General features: G+C 42.3%; 1 protein-coding gene across 6 annotated transcripts; it reads left to right on the top strand.

Annotated features, from left to right (window-relative positions):
- The first annotated feature begins 2556 nt into the window (after positions 1-2556).
- LOC127001380 (dnaJ homolog subfamily C member 9-like) lies at positions 2557-16907 on the top strand. Of its 6 annotated transcripts, none has more exons than XM_050865939.1 (9): positions 2557-2750; positions 3020-4363; positions 7414-7566; positions 7778-7894; positions 8310-8418; positions 9114-9216; positions 10294-11956; positions 13759-13828; positions 14336-16907. In XM_050865939.1, exons 2-7 carry the CDS (start codon positions 4270-4272, stop codon positions 10495-10497), a joined length of 780 nt encoding a protein of 259 aa, XP_050721896.1. In that variant the 5' UTR covers positions 2557-2750; positions 3020-4269; the 3' UTR covers positions 10498-11956; positions 13759-13828; positions 14336-16907. The 6 variants fall into 6 exon arrangements, with proteins under 6 accessions (XP_050721896.1, XP_050721894.1, XP_050721893.1 ...); XM_050865937.1 differs by having other exon boundaries at positions 10294-11977; XM_050865936.1 differs by having other exon boundaries at positions 13759-16907.
- The last annotated feature ends 1166 nt before the right edge of the window (positions 16908-18073 follow it).

Genomic DNA, 18073 nt, shown 5'->3' with positions numbered 1-18073 from the left:
TTTTTACTATTATTACCCTGTGTGTGTGTGTGTGGGAGGGAGAGAGAGTATAGAAAAAAATAAAATGATAAAATAATGAAAAACAAAGCTAATGATCACAAAAATAAAGGAAGAGAGAATATAAGAAAAATAAAATAAATGAGAAATATTTAACAGCTATAGAAAAAGTAAAGATAAGAAAGAAAGGAATGGAGAGAGAGAGAGAGAGAGATAAAGTAACAGGAGAAGGGGTTAGAAGCGAAAAGAAAAAAAAAAAGTACTATCACCAAGGTAATTTATCGCGAGGGAATGTTATGACACGTGGGTCGGTAAGGTCAAACTCCCATTAGCCAGCCCGGGCGCTCGAATAAAGGCGCCCTTGTCCACTGTCCTGAGGGGAACCACTAGACATACAGAAAGGGACTTTGCTCTGAAGGGGAGAAGGGAGCGTAAGGGAGACCAGTGTATATAAATGACTAAGTAAATGCCTACAGTAATTATCACTAATACACGATAGCCTACTTATACTTTCAATATTAGGCTATAATAGGCCTATATAGTGTCCTTTGAATGTCAGTCACGTGGACGTCAATCGCTTCTGAATGAATACGATGATGAGTTAACGAAAAAACGAAAATTCTCTCTCTCTCTCTCTCTCTCTCTCCATTCCTTTCTTTCTTCCTCATTATCTTTATTTTTTTCTATAGCTGTTCAATATTTCTCGTTTCTTATTTTATTTCTTATATTCTACCGTTTACCGTTTACCGTTGATGAGCCGCGGGATGCTATTCAACAGGTGCTTTCAATATTAACAGCGAAAGTTGTCCTCAATCCTAATGTTTGTAACGTCGTAGGATTTAGTGAATATGTGAGTCTTCAGCGCTTTCTTGAAGACTGCCAGACTGACGCTATTCTTAACATCCTCGGGTAACTCATTATAGAGCCGCGGGGTGCTATTCAACAGGTGCTTTCAATATTAACAGCGAAAGTTGTCCTCAATCCTCATGTTTGTAACGTCGTAGGATTTAGTGAATGGGTGAGTCTTCAGTGCTTTCTGGAAGACTGGCAGACTGACGCTATTCTTAACATCCTCGGGTAACTCATTATAGAGCCGCGGGATGCTATTCAACAGGTGCTTTCAATATTAACAGCGAAAGTTGTCCTCAATCCTCATGTTTGTAACGTCGTAGGATTTAGTGAATGGGTGAGTCTTCAGTGCTTTCTTGAAGACTGCCAGACTGACACTATTCTTAACATCCTCGGGTAACTCATTATAGAGCCGCGGGATGCTATTCAACAGGTGCTTTTTTTATTTACAAGAAAGGAGACGGCTCAAGGGCAACAAAAAGAGTGTAGAAAAAAAAGCCAGCTACTTGCCGCTCCCACAACAGGAATCGGAAAACCCACATCAGGGACGTTGTTTATTGTAGGCTACACAGACAGAGACAGACATAAACACAGACAGTCAGGTTAATTAATAGCGTTCCCGTCTAGCGTATAATGGAAGCAATGACCTCACTTTTTTCACCCCTCGACAGCACTTTGATTGATTTTTACTATAAATTTATTGATTGATTTATTTACCATTACTATTTTTTTTTTCAACAGGAAACGAACGGATGAACGAACGCTTTCCACGAGGCAGGGAAATACTCGGCTCTGAAGGGACACGGAAAAATATATAATTAACCTTTTTTTTCTTACTTTTTTTCTGTTGCGATAGTCTATTTTATACCTATCAACATTACCTTAAGATTAGCGTTTACCGTTGATGAGGCTACGTAGATGATGATTACCTCTGTTGATAATAAATTTTAGGATGACATGAGTTTCCCGACACCACAAACAGCCTTTCTACATACCTTAGCGCCATGGCAGCCGGCAGTGTAGACTCAGAAGGCGATGGTGAATTCCTGAAGAAGGCTAAGTCACCCCTCCATTGCCCTCAGACCAAACACGTAGCCTCTTTGAGCCGATTTCACAGTCCAATAGTGTCTTAATTCGCAACAGCCCGAACCAAACTATAGAATCTCATACAATCCAAAATGGGGAGGTCTTCGATGCCACACTAAATCACAAGACTTTTCCTGTATAGTTTCATCAAATTTGTGAACTCAAATATAAACACCAGACACTATACAAGGAAATTTCGAAGGCTCTGGTATTGATTTGGGAGCTTACTAACCGATCATGGGGAACTGTGAATCTGGCCCTTTAAGCTTCTATTTAGAATACTGATCAGCTCTCGTCACGCCTCACGCCTATTTCCTCGCCCGCGCCTTCTTCAGGAACTTGTGGCACTGTACATATCGCCTTATAGGTTGATCCTCCTTCCTCCTCTTGGTCTTGTTTTGTTTATTCACACACTTAATTTGCTTTTCAGTGGCGTTAAATCACTTGCCTTTCCCGCCTTTTCCTTTCCGACCTCATCCTCTGTTTATTCACACACTTAATTTGCTTTTCAGAGCCATTAAATCACTTTCCTTTCCGCACTTTTGAATTGGTTAACTTAATTCGCGGGTCACCACCAGAGGGAGGGAGGCAGAGGGGGGGGGGGGGTCAAGCACTCCTTCGATCACCTGTCAACACCTTCACCTGTCAACACCAACTAATAGAATCTACACTTTCCTGGTCTATTTATGTCACTTCTATGTTACTTTTGAATTGGTGAACTCCTTGGGTCACCATCAGAGGGAGGGAGGCAGGGCGGGGGGGTCAATCACTCCTTCAATCACCTGTCAACGCCAACTAATAGAATCTATACTTTCAAGGTCTATTTATTTCACTGCTGTGTTACTTTTGAATTGGTGAACTCCTTGGGTCACCATCAGAGGGAGGAAGGGGGGCGTGGGGGTCAATCACTCCTTCAATCACCTGTCAACGCCAACTAATAGAATCGACACTTTCAAGGTCTATTTATTTCACTGCTGTGAATTGGTGAACTCCTTGGGTCGCCATCAGAGGGAGGAAGGGGGGCGTGGGGGTCAATCACTCCTTCAATCACCTGTCAACGCCAACTAATAGAATCGACACTTTCAAGGTCTATTTATTTCACTGCTGTGTTACTTTTGAATTGGTGAACTCCTTGGGTCACCAGCAGAGGGAGGAAGGGGGGCGTGGGGGGTCAAACACTCCTTCGGTCACCTGTCAACATCCACTGATAAGAAATCGTTTTCCCGCCTTCACCTTTACGTCACTGTCATGGTGCTAATAGTGAAAATAATAAGCGAAATTAGTGTTTTTCTTCGTTTTCTGTTATTCGTAACCCTTAAAACTGCTTCCACCTCCGTAAATCGATGAATAATAACGATAATAAGTGCAACAATAAACGATCAATCAAATTATCGTACTCACAAGATCGTTTTTTCCAATTTCTCGCCCGTAACTTTCGCAAAAATCATCCGTAATTAGCGATTTTAATGATGACTATAAATAAATCTCGTTATCGAGGTGTGGGTGACATTTTGAGTTGGATATCAGCAGTGAAGAAAGTAACCATATATATTGTTTGGTAGGGTTTACTGATATATTTAGACTCTTATGTGTATTCTTTGCAGCTTTTATAATTATGTCTATACTTTCTAGGTTAAAACATGCATGGGTACTTGGAGCTTTTTGGGGGTGACTATAGATTTTTTTTTTGTTTGGTAGGTTTTATTCATATATTGAGGCTTTTATGGGTATGTTTTGCAGGTTTTACAATAGATCTATACATTTTTCTGGGTTAATAATGTATAACTTCCAAATAAACAATAAAATCAACCAATCAAGAAATACAAGCTGCTGCGTACGACTATCCGGCAATATTATGGGAGTCAGCTCGCAGATGAAACATAGCTCGCAGAGAGGTCCAACTTCCTTATATTTTTATTCATATTTAACTCACCACTATCATTTATCTGTCCTATTTTGGCCCCAATACATGGAAAAAACACCAGAGTAACACTTTTAATCAAGATAAGGTTTTATAACAACCGAACAGGGCAGATTTTAGACAGAATTACTCCCCACTCAGTTCTTGCTGGTTTGGTCTACTGGTCTGGTGTGTTGCTTTCTTGCAGGCACTATCAAACATCACAATTGGACAAAATATAACAAAATCCTAAATTAATATGTTTTTTCTGCCGTATATTCCTCGGTACCCTCGCGTGGTGGAGAGCAGAGCGACTTATTTCCGCGGTGACTTATTTCTCGTAACAGAACTTCCCGCCAGAATCAATCAGCTGACGGCCACTTTGGTTCCCTTGTGGTGTGTCCGTGCTCAAGAGTCCTTTTAGAGTCCTATTAAGGATGGCAGGACTGCTGGAGTGCTGCAAGGAGTGTTTCGGGACTCAGGATCTTTACGAGGTCCTGCAGGTCACGAGGAAGGCCACGGAGAATGAGTGTGAGTACCCCGCGAGGAGGGCAGAAGTAGTAGGGTTGCCACCTTGAGAGTAGAAAAACACGGAACATCTCGATCACTCTCCAATACGGAACGAATCTATATTTTAAGGGACGGGAGGGACCCTGGAGTTTCTGTAGCCTGCCATGCCTTGACAGCCGTTGCCTGCTGCCTGCTGTGGAGGAAGGGGGGTCGCGTATTGTACAGGTATTTCAGGACGACCCTTGACAAACAATTTTACGGCCTGGTTTTTTAGATGGAGCGAAAAATGCCATCACTACAGCTTTAAAATGCTGAGTTTTATCTGCTTGCCCATTCAGACAGACAAATACGGAACAAATGGCGTTCCGTATTGGTTCAAAACGGAACGCACCGTGTAATTCTTGTGCCCCTTGAATCCCCCGCAGAACCCACGCTTATCATGCCACCCGAGAGTGGCCCTCTGCGGGGCCCCAGAAATGAAATGAAATTCTCCAATACGAAATGATTCCGTGTTATAATGGACGGGTGGTCACCCTAACTGGAGGAGGGAAGAGAGAAGGAAAGGATGAAGGAAGGAAGGGATGAAGAGAGGAAGGGGTGAAGGAAGGAAAGAAAGGAGGAAGGAACGAGAGAAGGAAGATAGGATGAAGGAGGGAAGGGATGAAAGAAGGAAGGAAAGGATGGAGGAAGGAAGGAAAGAAAAAAAAGAGAAGGAAGGAAGGGATGAAGGAAGTTTTGAAGAAAGGAAATAACTTAGGAAGGGAAGAGCGAAGGCAGAAGTAACTGGATTTAGTTAGGTTAGGTTAAGTTTAGGGTGGTATCTTCAAACACATGATAGCTAGCACACTATGGTATAAATCAACAAAGAATGACCTCACTTTGTTGTATAGGAAGTCTCATTAGTAAGGAAGCATATATAAATTTCTGAGTCAAAACTGCTTCGGGTTTTGTTAGGTTGGGTTAGGTTAGGGAATCTTCAAATGGGTGTTGGTCCTTTTGGTCCAAGATGGTAAATGGCCGAATTTTCAAATGGCCGAAACAACGTACGGCCTAAATTATTTAACCTGGTAGCAGCGACGGGCCAAATTTGTGGCTTTACCGTGTAGCAGCGACGGGCCAAATTTGTGGTTTTACCGTGTAGCAGCGACGGGCCAGATTTGTGGCTTTACCGTGTAGCAGCAACGGGCCAAATTTGTGGCTTTACCGTGTAGCAGTGACGGGCCAAATTTGTGGCTTTACCATGTAGCAGCGATGGGCCAAATTTGTGGCTTTACCATGTAGCAGCGACGGGCCATATTTGTGGCTTTACCGTGTTGCAGCGACGGGCCAAATTTGTGGCTTTACCATGTAGCAGCGACGGGCCATATTTGTGGCTTTACCGTGTAGCAGTGACTGGCCAGATTTTTGGCTTTACTTTGTAGCAGCGACGGGCCAAAATTGTGGCTTTACCGTGTAGCAGCAATGGGCCAAATTTGTGGCTTTACTGAGTACCAGCGACGGGCCAAATTTGTGGCTTTACCGTGTACCAGCGACGGGCCAAATTTGTGGCTTTACCGTGTACCAGCAACGGGCCAAATTTGTGCCTTTACCGTGTAGCAGCAATGGGCCAAATTTGTGGCTTTACCTGCTTTTGAGGTTAGTTTTGGGGGAGCAATGAGAAATGTATTTCCTGACATCTCCATAAAGGGTGTAGCTTCCAGTGGGGTCAGGCTGGCAGTTAGATTCCCTTGGTCTTCGAGTGGCATATAATTATGGCAGCTGGGGCCCCTCATTCATATATTAACCCAGTATCTGCGGGGATCATGTTTCTCATAGGCCCCTCTAAGCGAGAAAAACAAGAAAAAGTCATCACTCACACAAACCATGTCATAATATATATCTACGCATTTGTGATCAGTTTATGCATCATCTATTTTTGGGGGTTTATATCATGGCACAAATTTGGCCTGTCGCTGCTACATGGTAAAGCCACAAATTTGGCCCGTCGCTGCTACATGGTTAAAGAGGCACTGGTGTCATGCCCCGGGAGTTTATTTTCTCTTTTTCTATTTTCCTTTACGTCCTCTGTGTGTATTGAAACGCACGAGAAATTAACCAAGACAAGGAGAGGGTATTCGCCGGCTGCCTGGGATTGAACCCGCGACCAACGTGACGGGAGAGCCACTCCTTGCCGAGTCGGCCATAGAGGTACCCCTCTGGCTAAGTGGGTTATGGGAGGCTCGTTCATCAGGCATAGTCGCCGCACTACACGACTTTCCCTTCTATGTAGATTAATTTTTGTGTGTTGAGACCTTTAGACGGTGACCCATTTTGGTGCACTATTTCACAATGTCCCCGTAGAGACATACCTCCAACACTTCCCATTTTCTATTACCCTCGGAGCATGGGCCATCCTACCTGTTACCCCTTCCGGGAAACTCAACAGAACTGCAGGAGAGGATGCCCACCGCTATGCCACCACTGTTATGCCCCGGGAGTTTATTTTCTCTTTTTCTGTTTCCCTTCACGTCCTCTGCGTGTATCGAAACACACGAGAAATTAATCAAGACAAGGAGAGGGTATTCGCCGGCTGCCTGGGATTGAACCCGCGACCAACATGACGGGAGAGCCACTCCTTACCGAGTCAGCCAAAGAGGTACCCCTCTGGCTAAGTGGGTTATGGGAGGCTCGTTCATCAGGCATAGTCGCCACACTACACTGGCACTTGTACTTTTCTGCAGAGCACATCAAACATTCATTTATGAAGCTCACTTTTCGTGCGGAGCTTGCCGACCCTAAAGCCCAGGAATTAATTGCCTGCATCAGGATCTCACGGATAGACGGCACTATGAGGAGCCCAGCCATTTAACTAACTACTCCTCTTTGTATCCATCCATCTGTTTGTCTGGTCATCTGTGTATCTTATTAACTCTCAATCTGTCCATCTATTTATGTATCTATATCTTTATATATCTAACTACTCCTCTATGTATCCATCCATCTATTTGTCTGGTCATCTGTGTATCTTATTAACTCTATCTATCCATCTCTTCACCCATCTGACCCGAGCTCATCCCTCGTCCCCCTTGCAGTGAAGAAGGCCTACCACAAGGTGTCCCTGCGTGTTCACCCCGACCGTGTGAGTGAGGCGGAGAAGCAGGGAGCCACACGCAAGTTCCAGACCCTTGGGAAGGTGTACTGCATCCTCTCCGACCAGGACAAGCGGGCGGTGTATGATGAAACAGGTGTGTGTGTGTGTGTAGTGACTATTAAGTGATTTTTTTTATTTTATTTATTTATTATTATTATTATTGTTATTGTTTTGTCTTGGCCTATAGAGTTAGTGGGCTTTCTTGGTTGGTTCTTAGCATGTGTAGTGTGTGTGTGTGTGTGTGTGTGTGTGTAGTGAGTGCCTGAGTGCGTCTTGAGAGAGCTAATATTCTGTTGTCCCGGCAGGCGAGGTGGACGAGGAGAACGTGATCCCAGAGGACCGAGATTGGGACCAGTACTGGCGTCTCCTCTTCAAGAAGATAACAGTGGAGGACATCAAGAACTTCGAGGACAAGTACAAAGGTGGGTCAGCATGGACCTTTTACTATTACCATTCCATTGACTAGGGAGGCACAGGACAGCACAGCACCAGGCAATACACGCTCCTGCACTTCTCTCTCGACCTGACCTGACCTGACTTGCCTTTTCTAATAATACTAGTGTCCTCCCTCCTCTTATGATCCTCTCCATTCTCTCTCTGTTATATTAAAGAAAAATGATCTCGCTTCCAGAACGATTTGACTAACGGAGGCGACTATTTATTTATTTATTTATTTTTTTACGAGGGAGGCAGTTCAGGGGGCGACTTGACGCTGGACCCAAAAAAGAAAAAGAAAAAGAGAGGTCAATTTCGGGTACATGATTTCCGCCCACTTCTGAAATGTTCAGTCAGGAGGAGGCGATCATTTCTCTCCCACTGATTCCCGCACTTTTCCAGGGTCTGAGGAGGAGCTGAGTGACCTAAAACAAGCATACGTGGACGGCCAGGGCAGCATGGACTACATACTGGAGAACGTGCTGTGCGCCACCATTGACGACGAACCCAGGTCAGTGATGATGGTACTGGCGGGTCATTTACAGGGAGTGGAGGCTGTCACGTCTCGGAAATTATCATCCATATCCTTAAACGTCTCGGTCTCCAATTACAGCTATTTCCCAAGGCCACAGAGAAGACTAACCGGGTTTTCATGAGTGATTTAACCGTTCAAGATGTAGGAGTCGTGTAGAATTATCACCAGCATCACAAAACAGTCCTTGAAAATCCCAGCAACTTCGGTGATAGTCTTTTCAAACAGGTGAACTGACATGGCAATACACTTAATAACTCTGGCTTATGATAGGAACCCTTGCAGGCCCTATACAGAGAGTGGAGGCTGTTTACGCATCTCGGAAATTATCATCCATATTCGTAAACATATCAGCCCCCATTACGACTATTTCCCAAGGCCACAGGGAAGACTAACTGGGTGTTCATGGGTGGTTCCTCCCGTTTAAGATATAGGAGTTAGGTAAAACTATCACCAGCATCACAAAACAGTCCCGGCAACTTCTACGAGAGGTTTTTCAAATGGACGAACTGAGGCGCTGAGACATTGAATAATACTGGCTTACGATAGGACCCCTTGGAACCCTTATACAAAGAGTGGAGGCTGTTTACACATCTTAGAAATTATCATCCATACTCATAAAACTGTCGATGGTTTGTACGTCTCAGAAATTGTTATCATTATTTGTTTTTAAGATTTGTGAAGATCATTGAGAAGTGGATCAGGAAGGACGAGGTGCCAAGGCTTGACAACTTCACCAAAGACTCCAAGAGGAAGAAGGACAGCAGGAAGCGCAAGGTGAGGCTTGGTCTGGTTAGTTTAGGTCAGGTCCAGGGTGTAGGAAAGTCCTCATTTTTATTTATTTTTATTATTTTATTTTTTTCCCAGTAAAGGAAGCAGCTCATTTAAACAAACAAGAAGAAAGTCTCACAAGTCGTAGCCCCTCTGAAAGAGTGTATAGATGAGTGGCCAAAAGAGACATCAGTTTTGGGTGGAGAGGGTCTTGATACTCTCCTGTTGAAAGAGGTCAAGTCATAGGCAGGAGGAACACAGACGAAGGAAGGCTGTTGCAGAGTGCTTTGGTAATGAGTGTTTGTGCAGACTCTTGGGATATCGCTGGAATAACTTTGTGCCAAACCGGCGACTACTCGGTGAGACTGATTTAACATAATTTATATTACCTGCATAGTCCGTCAACGCCAACTTTGGCTATACGGGCACGTGGCGCTGCCCAGAAGCTGATCCTGCTCATTGGGTTGTGTCTGTAAGAGACAATCTTAAATGGAGAAGCTCAAGGGGACGCCCACAGAGTTCATGGCTCGAGCAAGCCGATAGATCCTGCCGGGAGGTACTCAGGATGGGAAGGGGGCATGCATGGAGACTTGCCTGGAGGGACCCCCTGGGCTTGGGGTGGGTGAGGCGACGTGGCCCCCGGCGTATGCCCCCATTGATTGATTGCAAAAAGAAATACCGTCACCACACGTGAAGTGGCTTGAATATAACTGCTGTCTCTCGCCCACACTGACACAAGGAAGTGTGTCCTGTCTGCAGGGACAAGACAGCCAACACACACACACACACACACACACACACACACACACACACACACACACACACCACCTCATTTTAGGTATGTAATCCCGTGACTGACTTAAAGTAATTGGATAAAGGAGATCTGTTATAGAAAAGGGGAGTTGGAGATAGAGTTAACAGGACACGAGAAAGGGAACATGAATAGATAAAGAATATAAAACTAGGGATAATAGGAGAATATGAATAATTGAGGAGGTTTTTAGCAGATAGATCCAATCTCCACATTGAAAGTGTTAAATCCCCTGCAATCAAGTCCTACCCCAATGGTCCCCTTGTCCCCAGGCCGCGGCAGAGGCAGTGGAGGCGGAGGAGCTGAAGAAGGAGCTGGGCCTCAACGACACCGTGGACAGCCTGCAGAGCCTCATCCTGCAGCGGGGGAAGAAGCGCGCCGGCGAGATGGACTCCTTCCTCGACTCCCTGGCGGCCAAGTATGGGGGCGCCGGCGGGGGAGGGAGGAAGAAGGGCGGCAAGAGGGCTGGGAAGTGAAGGTGACAATGATGCTATTGGTGGTGGTGGTTAGGGATGTACCGATACCAAAATTTTGACCCATACCGATACCCCAATATTTGACCAATACCTGTGCATTAATTTTTTATACAACAATTCCAGCAGCTAAAAGGCAATATTAAATGTTAAGAAAAAAAAAACTACTCGTTGTTCCACCATAGAAGGGAAGAAAAAAAGATAACCATTGGTGGCCTGCAAAAAGGTGTCCATAGATCCACAGCCAGACGTGCTGACCACTGCACCGCGGAAGCGCATATTAACCCTATACGGTGCAGTGAGGCAGCAGTGCATGGTTAACCCAAGTGTTGACACCCACCCCCATGAGTTTCAACAAGGGGCGAGGGAGGAGGCGCCTCGTGAGGTCTAGTTGACTCAGCAAGGTTAGCTTTACCTTAATTGCCGTACATTTAGGCAGCCCTGGCAGCGTGCCCCGTTGTGGGGCGACCGTCTGACTGACTGAGGCAGGCAGATGAGGCGAGTGAAGGGGTTCCGCCAATCCCGCGCCGAAGCTACTAAACCTGTATTGTACGTGTCCGCGGTACCAAAGGCTATACTGTATACCAAGTATTATATACTACTTGTATTCAAAGTAATATGAATCTTATCGTTTAAAGTGATGAAAATTAAATCGCGGGAAATTCCAAACTACGTAGTATCATTATACTGGATAATTACACTTTTCTAATATTTTTTCAACAAATTAGAAAATCCAATTTCTGTTGAACAAAATTATTTGCAACGAGTGACATGCCACGTACAAAACTCCTTCAAGTATCGGTAGTATTGGCAGAAAATCAGCCGATACCGATACTCTTAATGTGCCAATACCACCGATACATCGGTACATCCCTAATGGTGGTGGTGATGGATTTATTATTTTATTTATTTTTTATTTTTTTATTTTTTATTTTTCCAATAAAGGAAACGGCTCAAGGGCAACAAAAAGAACGTAGAAAGAAAAAGCCCGCTACTCACCGCTCCCACAAGAAGGAGGAGCCTGGTGTGTGTGTGTGTGTGTGTGTGTTCATACATCATACAAATATAACAAGCTTTCCCGCCACACTGTACAGCCAGTCACTCTGCTTGACACATGAACTTTTTGGTGCTTCTAATTAGCCAAACCCACACACTTCTGTTCACAAGACTTTCTAAATGTTTCAGTAGCATCTTCTGTGCTGTGCTCTCCTCAACCTCCTGAGAGCATTGGCCCTTAGCTTCCTTGTGAGGACTTTCCCAGTAGCACAGTAAGAGTGCTGTGGATGCTGCAGACAAAAATTGAAGTGAACAAATATTTGGTCATGTTTTCAAAGTGTTCTGCCACACAATATTTTTTTGGAAAACTTTACTTACTGCTTTGAAAATGTCACTTACAAAAATGTTAGCATTATATTTCCCAAGGTGATGACATGACTTGAATGCCTCCTGGGGGTCCTTCAAAGTCTAGGATGATCTATTGAAGGTCATTAAATAAGTCTTTTTTTCCAAACTTGAACTATTTATAAAAACATTTTTTTGACTAAAGCAAAGAATGTAGCCATCAAAGAGAATTCTCTGTCTTGGAAACAACAGTACAGTTGGTGACAGTTTTGGATTTGTTTACAAAGCCGTTGTCTTCATGAATCCCTTTTGTCATACGATCCTTGAAAGAAATTGCATTTTCCCTTGACTTGGACATATGTAAAGAAAGTCCTCAACAGTTCTCAGGAGTACTCCATTATCCCCTGTGATCAAGTCTTGTGGAAACAGTGACGTCATCTTGGAGAAATAAAACTCACAAAGGCTGTAGCCATCAAAGAGAATTCTCTGTCCATGGGAACTACAGTTGGTGACAGTTTTGGCTTTGTTTCTTGATGGCTCCCTCTTATCATGCCTCCACGCCCACCTGAGTCAAGGCTTACCTTCCAAGCCATACAAGTGGGCAGAGTGCTGTCTCAAGGGTTGACACAATTTCCTGTAATTTGAATATGCTGTCATCCAAGGCTTTATTTTTTGCAGGCATCCATTCATGGAAGTCAGTCACTCTCTTTTATTCTTTCTTTATTTTACATCTTAAATAATTTACAATTACGTTGATGAGCGGGCAGTGGCCCGCCGCTGGGGGGCATGTTTGGGAATCTTCACTTTTCTTTATCCAAATAGAATTTCTTGAGTTCTTCAAAGAATTTTGAATCGCTCACAGTTGAGTGCAGAAGCTTTTTCATTATAAATATAATTTCTTGAGTTCTTCAAAGAATTTTGAATCGCTCACAGTTGAGTGCAGAAGCTTTTTCATTACAAATATAATTTCTTGAGTTCTTCAAAGAATTTTGAATCACTCACAACAGAGTGCAGAAGCTTTTTCATTGCAAATATAATTTCTTGAGTTCTTCAAAGAATTTTGAATCACTCACAGCAGGGTGCAGAAGCTTTTTCATTGCAAATATAATTTCTTGAGTTCTTCAAAGAATTTTGAATCACTCACAGCAGGGTGCAGAAGCTTTTTCATTGCAAATATAATTTCTTGAGTTCTTCAAAGAATTTTGAATCACTCACAGCAGGGTGCAGAAGCCTTTTCATTGCAAATAGAATTTCTTGAGTTCTTCAAAGAATTTTGAATCACTCACAGAAGAGTGCAGAAGCTTTTCCCTGAAGTGAGCCCAAGGCATCTTTTAACGTACTGGAGAGCTTCCTCATTTACAGGGCATTTGTCTATTGCTCTACAAGTCCAGGTGGCCTTTTCAAGCCTTCTTCCATGTTGGAGAGGCACCTGAGGAGCCACATGCCGGCCTATCACCATCCAGGCTTTTATCAGTAGCCATGAAAAGAGTCCTCCAGTTTTTTGGGAAGTAGTTTTACCTTCCCTTGCACTATCTGGCTGAGTAGGAAATGGGTTGCTGTTTTTCTGTGACAAAGCACAAAATGTGCCTTTCCTGAGAAAAAAAATTGTTACCACCTCCAGAAATTTTGGAGGTACTAAAAACAAAAGCTTTAAGGTGCAGTGATGCTGATCTTCAAAATCCAAATACAAGACTTTCTGAGCACATAAGTTTCATCTGCTTGCCTGCATCCTTCATTCCCAGGCTCACACACTGTCCAGCGGTGTGTTGGGACTTGAGTACTTTCCAGAGATGAGACGGTGGGGAAGGAAAGTCCCTGCTGCTGTCTCAAGTAGTTTGTCTGTGATGAAGTCATTCATTTTAACTTGATTATTCCTGGAATAATTCCTGGGGGTCCTTGAAGGTCCTGGATGATCTATATAAGGTCATTAAATAAGTCCTTTTTCCAAACTTGAACTATTTATAAAAACATTTTTTTGACTAAAGCAAAGAATGTAGCCATCAAAGAGAATTCTCTGTCTTGGGAACAACAGTACAGTTGGTGACAGTTTTGGATTTGTTTACAAAGCCGTTGTCTTCGTGGCTCCTTATCATGCGAAAATGTCACTTACAAAACTTTTACTGCTATATTTCCCAAGGTGATCACATGCATGGTTCAGCAGTGCTTGGCTCTTATACCCGCTGGCCATTCCCAGACTCTCACACTTGAAGGAAAGGCTTCGTGAATGTAGATATGGAGACTGCAAATGGCTAAATACACTGTCCAGCGGTGTGTTGGGGCTTGAATACTTTCCAGAGATGAGACGGTGGGGAAGGAAAGTCCTTGCTGCTGTCTCAAGTAGTTTATCTGTAATGAAGTCATTCATTTTACCTTGATTATTCCTGGAATACCTCCTGGGGGTGCTTGAAGGTCCTGGATGACCTATTGAAGGTCATTAAATAAGTCCTTTTTCCAAACTTGAACTATTTATAAAAACATTTTTTTGACTAAAGCAAAGAAGGTAGCCATCAAAGAGAATTCTCTGTCTTGGAAACAACAGTACAGTTGGTGACAGTTTTGGATTTGTTTACAAAGCAGTTGTCTTCATGAATCCCTTTTGTCATACGATCCTTGAAAGAAATTGCATTTTCCCTTGACTTGGACATATGTAAAGAAAGTCCTCAACAGTTCTCAGGAGTACTCCATTATCCCCTGTGATCAAGTCTTGTGGAAACAGTGACGTCATCTTGGAGAAATAAAACTCACAAAGGCTGTAGCCATCAAAGAGAATTCTCTGTCCATGGGAACTACAGTTGGTGACAGTTTTGGCTTTGTTTCTTGATGGCTCCCTCTTATCATGTTCTTCAAACATTCAAAGAATTTTGAATCACTCACAACAGAGTGCAGAAGCTTTTTCATTGCAAATAGAATTTCTTGAGTTCTTCAAAGAATTTTGAATCACTCACAACAGAGTGCAGAAGCTTTTTCATTGCAAATAGAATTTCTTGAGTTCTTCAAAGAATTTTGAATCACTCACAACAGAGTGCAGAAGCTTTTTCATTGCAAATAGAATTTCTTGAGTTCTTCAAAGAATTTTGAATCGCTCACAGTTGAGTGCAGAAGCTTTTTCATTACAAATATAATTTCTTGAGTTCTTCAAAGAATTCACTCACAGCAGGGTGCAGAAGCCTTTTCATTGCAAATATAATTTCTTGAGTTCTTCAGAGAATTTTGAATCACTCACAGAAGAGTGCAGAAGCTTTTTCATTACAAATATAATTTCTTGAGTTCTTCAAAGAATTCACTCACAGCAGGGTGCAGAAGCTTTTTCATTGCAAATATAATTTCTTGAGTTCTTCAGAGAATTTTGAATCACTCACAGAAGAGTGCAGAAGCTTTTTCATTACAAATATAATTTCTTCAAAGAATTCAAAGAATTCACTCACAGCAGGGTGCAGAAGCTTTTTCATTGCAAATATAATTTCTTGAGTTCTTCAGAGAATTTTGAATCACTCACAGAAGAGTGCAGAAGCTTTTTCATTACAAATATAATTTCTTGAGTTCTTCAAAGAATTTTGAATCACTCACAACAGAGTGCAGAAGCTTTTTCATTGCAAATATAATTTCTTGAGTTCTTCAAAGAATTTTGAATCACTCACAGCAGGGTGCAGAAGCCTTTTCATTGCAAATAGAATTTCTTGAGTTCTTCAAAGAATTTTGAATCACTCACAGAAGAGTGCAGAAGCTTTTCCATGAAGTGAGCCCAAGGCATCTTTTAACGTACTGGAGAGCTTCCTCATTTACAGGGCATTTGTCTATTGCTCTACAAGTCCAGGTGGCCTTTTCAAGCCTTCTTCCATGTTGGAGAGGCACCTGAGGAGCCACATGCCAGCCTATCACCATCCAGGCTTTTATCAGTAGCCATGAAAAGAGTCCTCCAGTTTTTTGGGAAGTAGTTTTACCTTCCCTTGCACTATCTGGCTGAGTAGGAAATGGGTTGCTGTTTTTCTGTGACAAAGCACAAAATGTGCCTTTCCTGAGAAAAAAAATTGTTACCACCTCCAGAAATTTTGGAGGTACTAAAAACAAAAGCTTTAAGGTGCAGTGATGCTGATCTTCAAAATCCAAATACAAGACTTTCTGAGCACATAAGTTTCATCTGCTTGCCTGCATCCTTCATTCCCAGGCTCACACACTGTCCAGCGGTGTGTTGGGACTTGAGTACTTTCCAGAGATGAGACGGTGGGGAAGGAAAGTCCCTGCTGCTGTCTCAAGTAGTTTGTTTGTGATGAAGTCATTCATTTTAACTTGATTATTCCTGGAATACTTCCTGGGGGTGCTTGAAGGTCGTGGATGATCTATATAAGGTCATTAAATAAGTACTTTTTCCAAACTTGAACTATTTATAAAAACATTTTTTTGACTAAAGCAAAGAAGGTAGCCATCAAAGAGAATTCTGTCTTGGGAACAACAGTACAGTTGGTGACAGTTTTGGATTTGTTTACAAAGCAGTTAAATTCTAGACACACTCTTTTCTGCTTGGCTGCATCTCTGAAGCCACCTTAGTACTCTCAGAAATTCTAGTAAAGTTTTATCTAGTTTTTGTAGTATGGTTTGCCTGAAAATTTACAGTTTATAGGTGAAAAAAATAAGTGTGTGTGTGTGTGTGTGTGTGTGTGTGATAGGGCTTAGTTCCGCACCTCTTATCCTTTGACATTTTTTTTTTTGTGTGTGTTTTTGTTTTTTTTGTTTTTTCTGTACACACACACACACACACAGACACACACACACAGGCTGTTTGTATGTTTGTGGAGACGATATTTTTGCTCCTGACGCATTAGAATCTTTCAAGAATCTTCCTGTTTGCAAGAATGGCCGTTGTGTCTGTCCGTCTGTCTGTCTGTCCTGACCAACTCACGGCATTCGCTTGTAAAACATCTCTTGTTCTTGTTTAATGTCTTTATTTTCTCTTATGTGATGTGACGGTTGCTTACAAAATACATATATACTCCTGCTCTGTGATGTTTGTCCTTTAGATTATTATGTATTATAGGAATGAGATGAATTTAATAAAGTGATCGATATTTTCTTTACATTCTCTTTTATTACTCCAAGGGTAGTCCAGCAATACACATATACATTTTTTTTTAAGATATTAACTTTATTGGTACTCTCTCTCTCTCTCTCTCTCTCTCTCTCTCTCTCTCTCTCTCACAGCACATACCACGTTTTTATAATTTCTTAAGCGGAGCGGAAAGGGAAGGGAAGTTAAGGAAAGTGAAGGGAAGGGAGGGGCGAGGGAGGCCGCCTGTTGCAATATCCTTAGCTAGCGTCCCGAGCTGATATCAATGAGGTCTTATCAGTCCTAAGCTTAAATGTCATTACAGTGTTACCCCAACTTGTTACTTGTAAGGTCGTATAAACTGCATTTCTGTCATCATTAACTACTATATAAATCCAAGAAGGTAGATTTGTGTGTATTATGGAATTTACAAGGTCGCTCTGGTTAAGATTTCAAGGGTTTTCAGCTCTCAAAACTATTTCCTAAAGCCATACATTGTTGAGTTCCCATGTATTTCCATCATTAACTACTATATAAATCCAAGAAGGTAGTTTTGTGTGTATTATGGAATTTACAAGGTCGCTCTGGTTAAGATTTCAAGGGTTTTCAGCTCTCATAACTATTTCCTAAAGCCATACATTAGTTGAGTTCCCATGTATTTCCATCATTAACTACTATATCAATCCAAGAGGGTAGTTTTGTGTGTATTATGGAATTTACAAGGTCGCTCTAGTTAAGATTTCAAGGGTTTTCATCTCTCATAAGTATTTCCTAAAGCCATACATTAGTTGAGTTCCCATGTATTTCCATCATTAACTACTATATCAATCCAAGAAGGTAGTTTTGTGTGTATTATGAAACTTACAAGGTCGTTCTGTTTAAGATTTCAAGTTTTTTCAGCTCTTGTAAGTATTTCCTAAAGCCATACATTAGTTGAGTTCCCATGTATTTCCATCATTAACTACTATATCAATCCAAGAAGGTAGTTTTGTGTGTATTATGAAACTTACAAGGTCGCTCTGGTTAAGATTTCAAGGGTTTTCAGCTCTCAAAACTATTTCCTAAAGCCATACATTAGTTGAGTTCCCATGTATTTCCATCATTAACTACTATATCAATCCAAGAAGGTAGTTTTGTAGTGACCATATGTTTAATACAGTCCGGTTTTCATGGCCTGTTTTGCGACCCCCGTGATAG

Source organism: Eriocheir sinensis, chromosome 20 (assembly GCF_024679095.1).
Source record: "Eriocheir sinensis breed Jianghai 21 chromosome 20, ASM2467909v1, whole genome shotgun sequence".
Taxonomy (NCBI): Eukaryota; Metazoa; Arthropoda; class Malacostraca; order Decapoda; family Varunidae; genus Eriocheir; species Eriocheir sinensis.
Note: the sequence above shows the minus strand (reverse complement) of the source record. Positions and strands in the feature narration are given on the sequence as shown.

Excerpts from the sequence above, each read along its gene's own strand:
- LOC127001380 (XM_050865939.1), top strand. The coding sequence starts at position 4,270 with ATGGCAGGACTGCTGGAGTGCTGCAAGGAGTGTTTCGGGACTCAGGAT. Across the intron at positions 7,895-8,309 it reads CTTCGAGGACAAGTACAAAG|GGTCTGAGGAGGAGCTGAGT; the intron begins GTGGGTCAGCAT and ends GCACTTTTCCAG. Across the intron at positions 8,419-9,113 it reads ACCATTGACGACGAACCCAG|ATTTGTGAAGATCATTGAGA; the intron begins GTCAGTGATGAT and ends TTTGTTTTTAAG.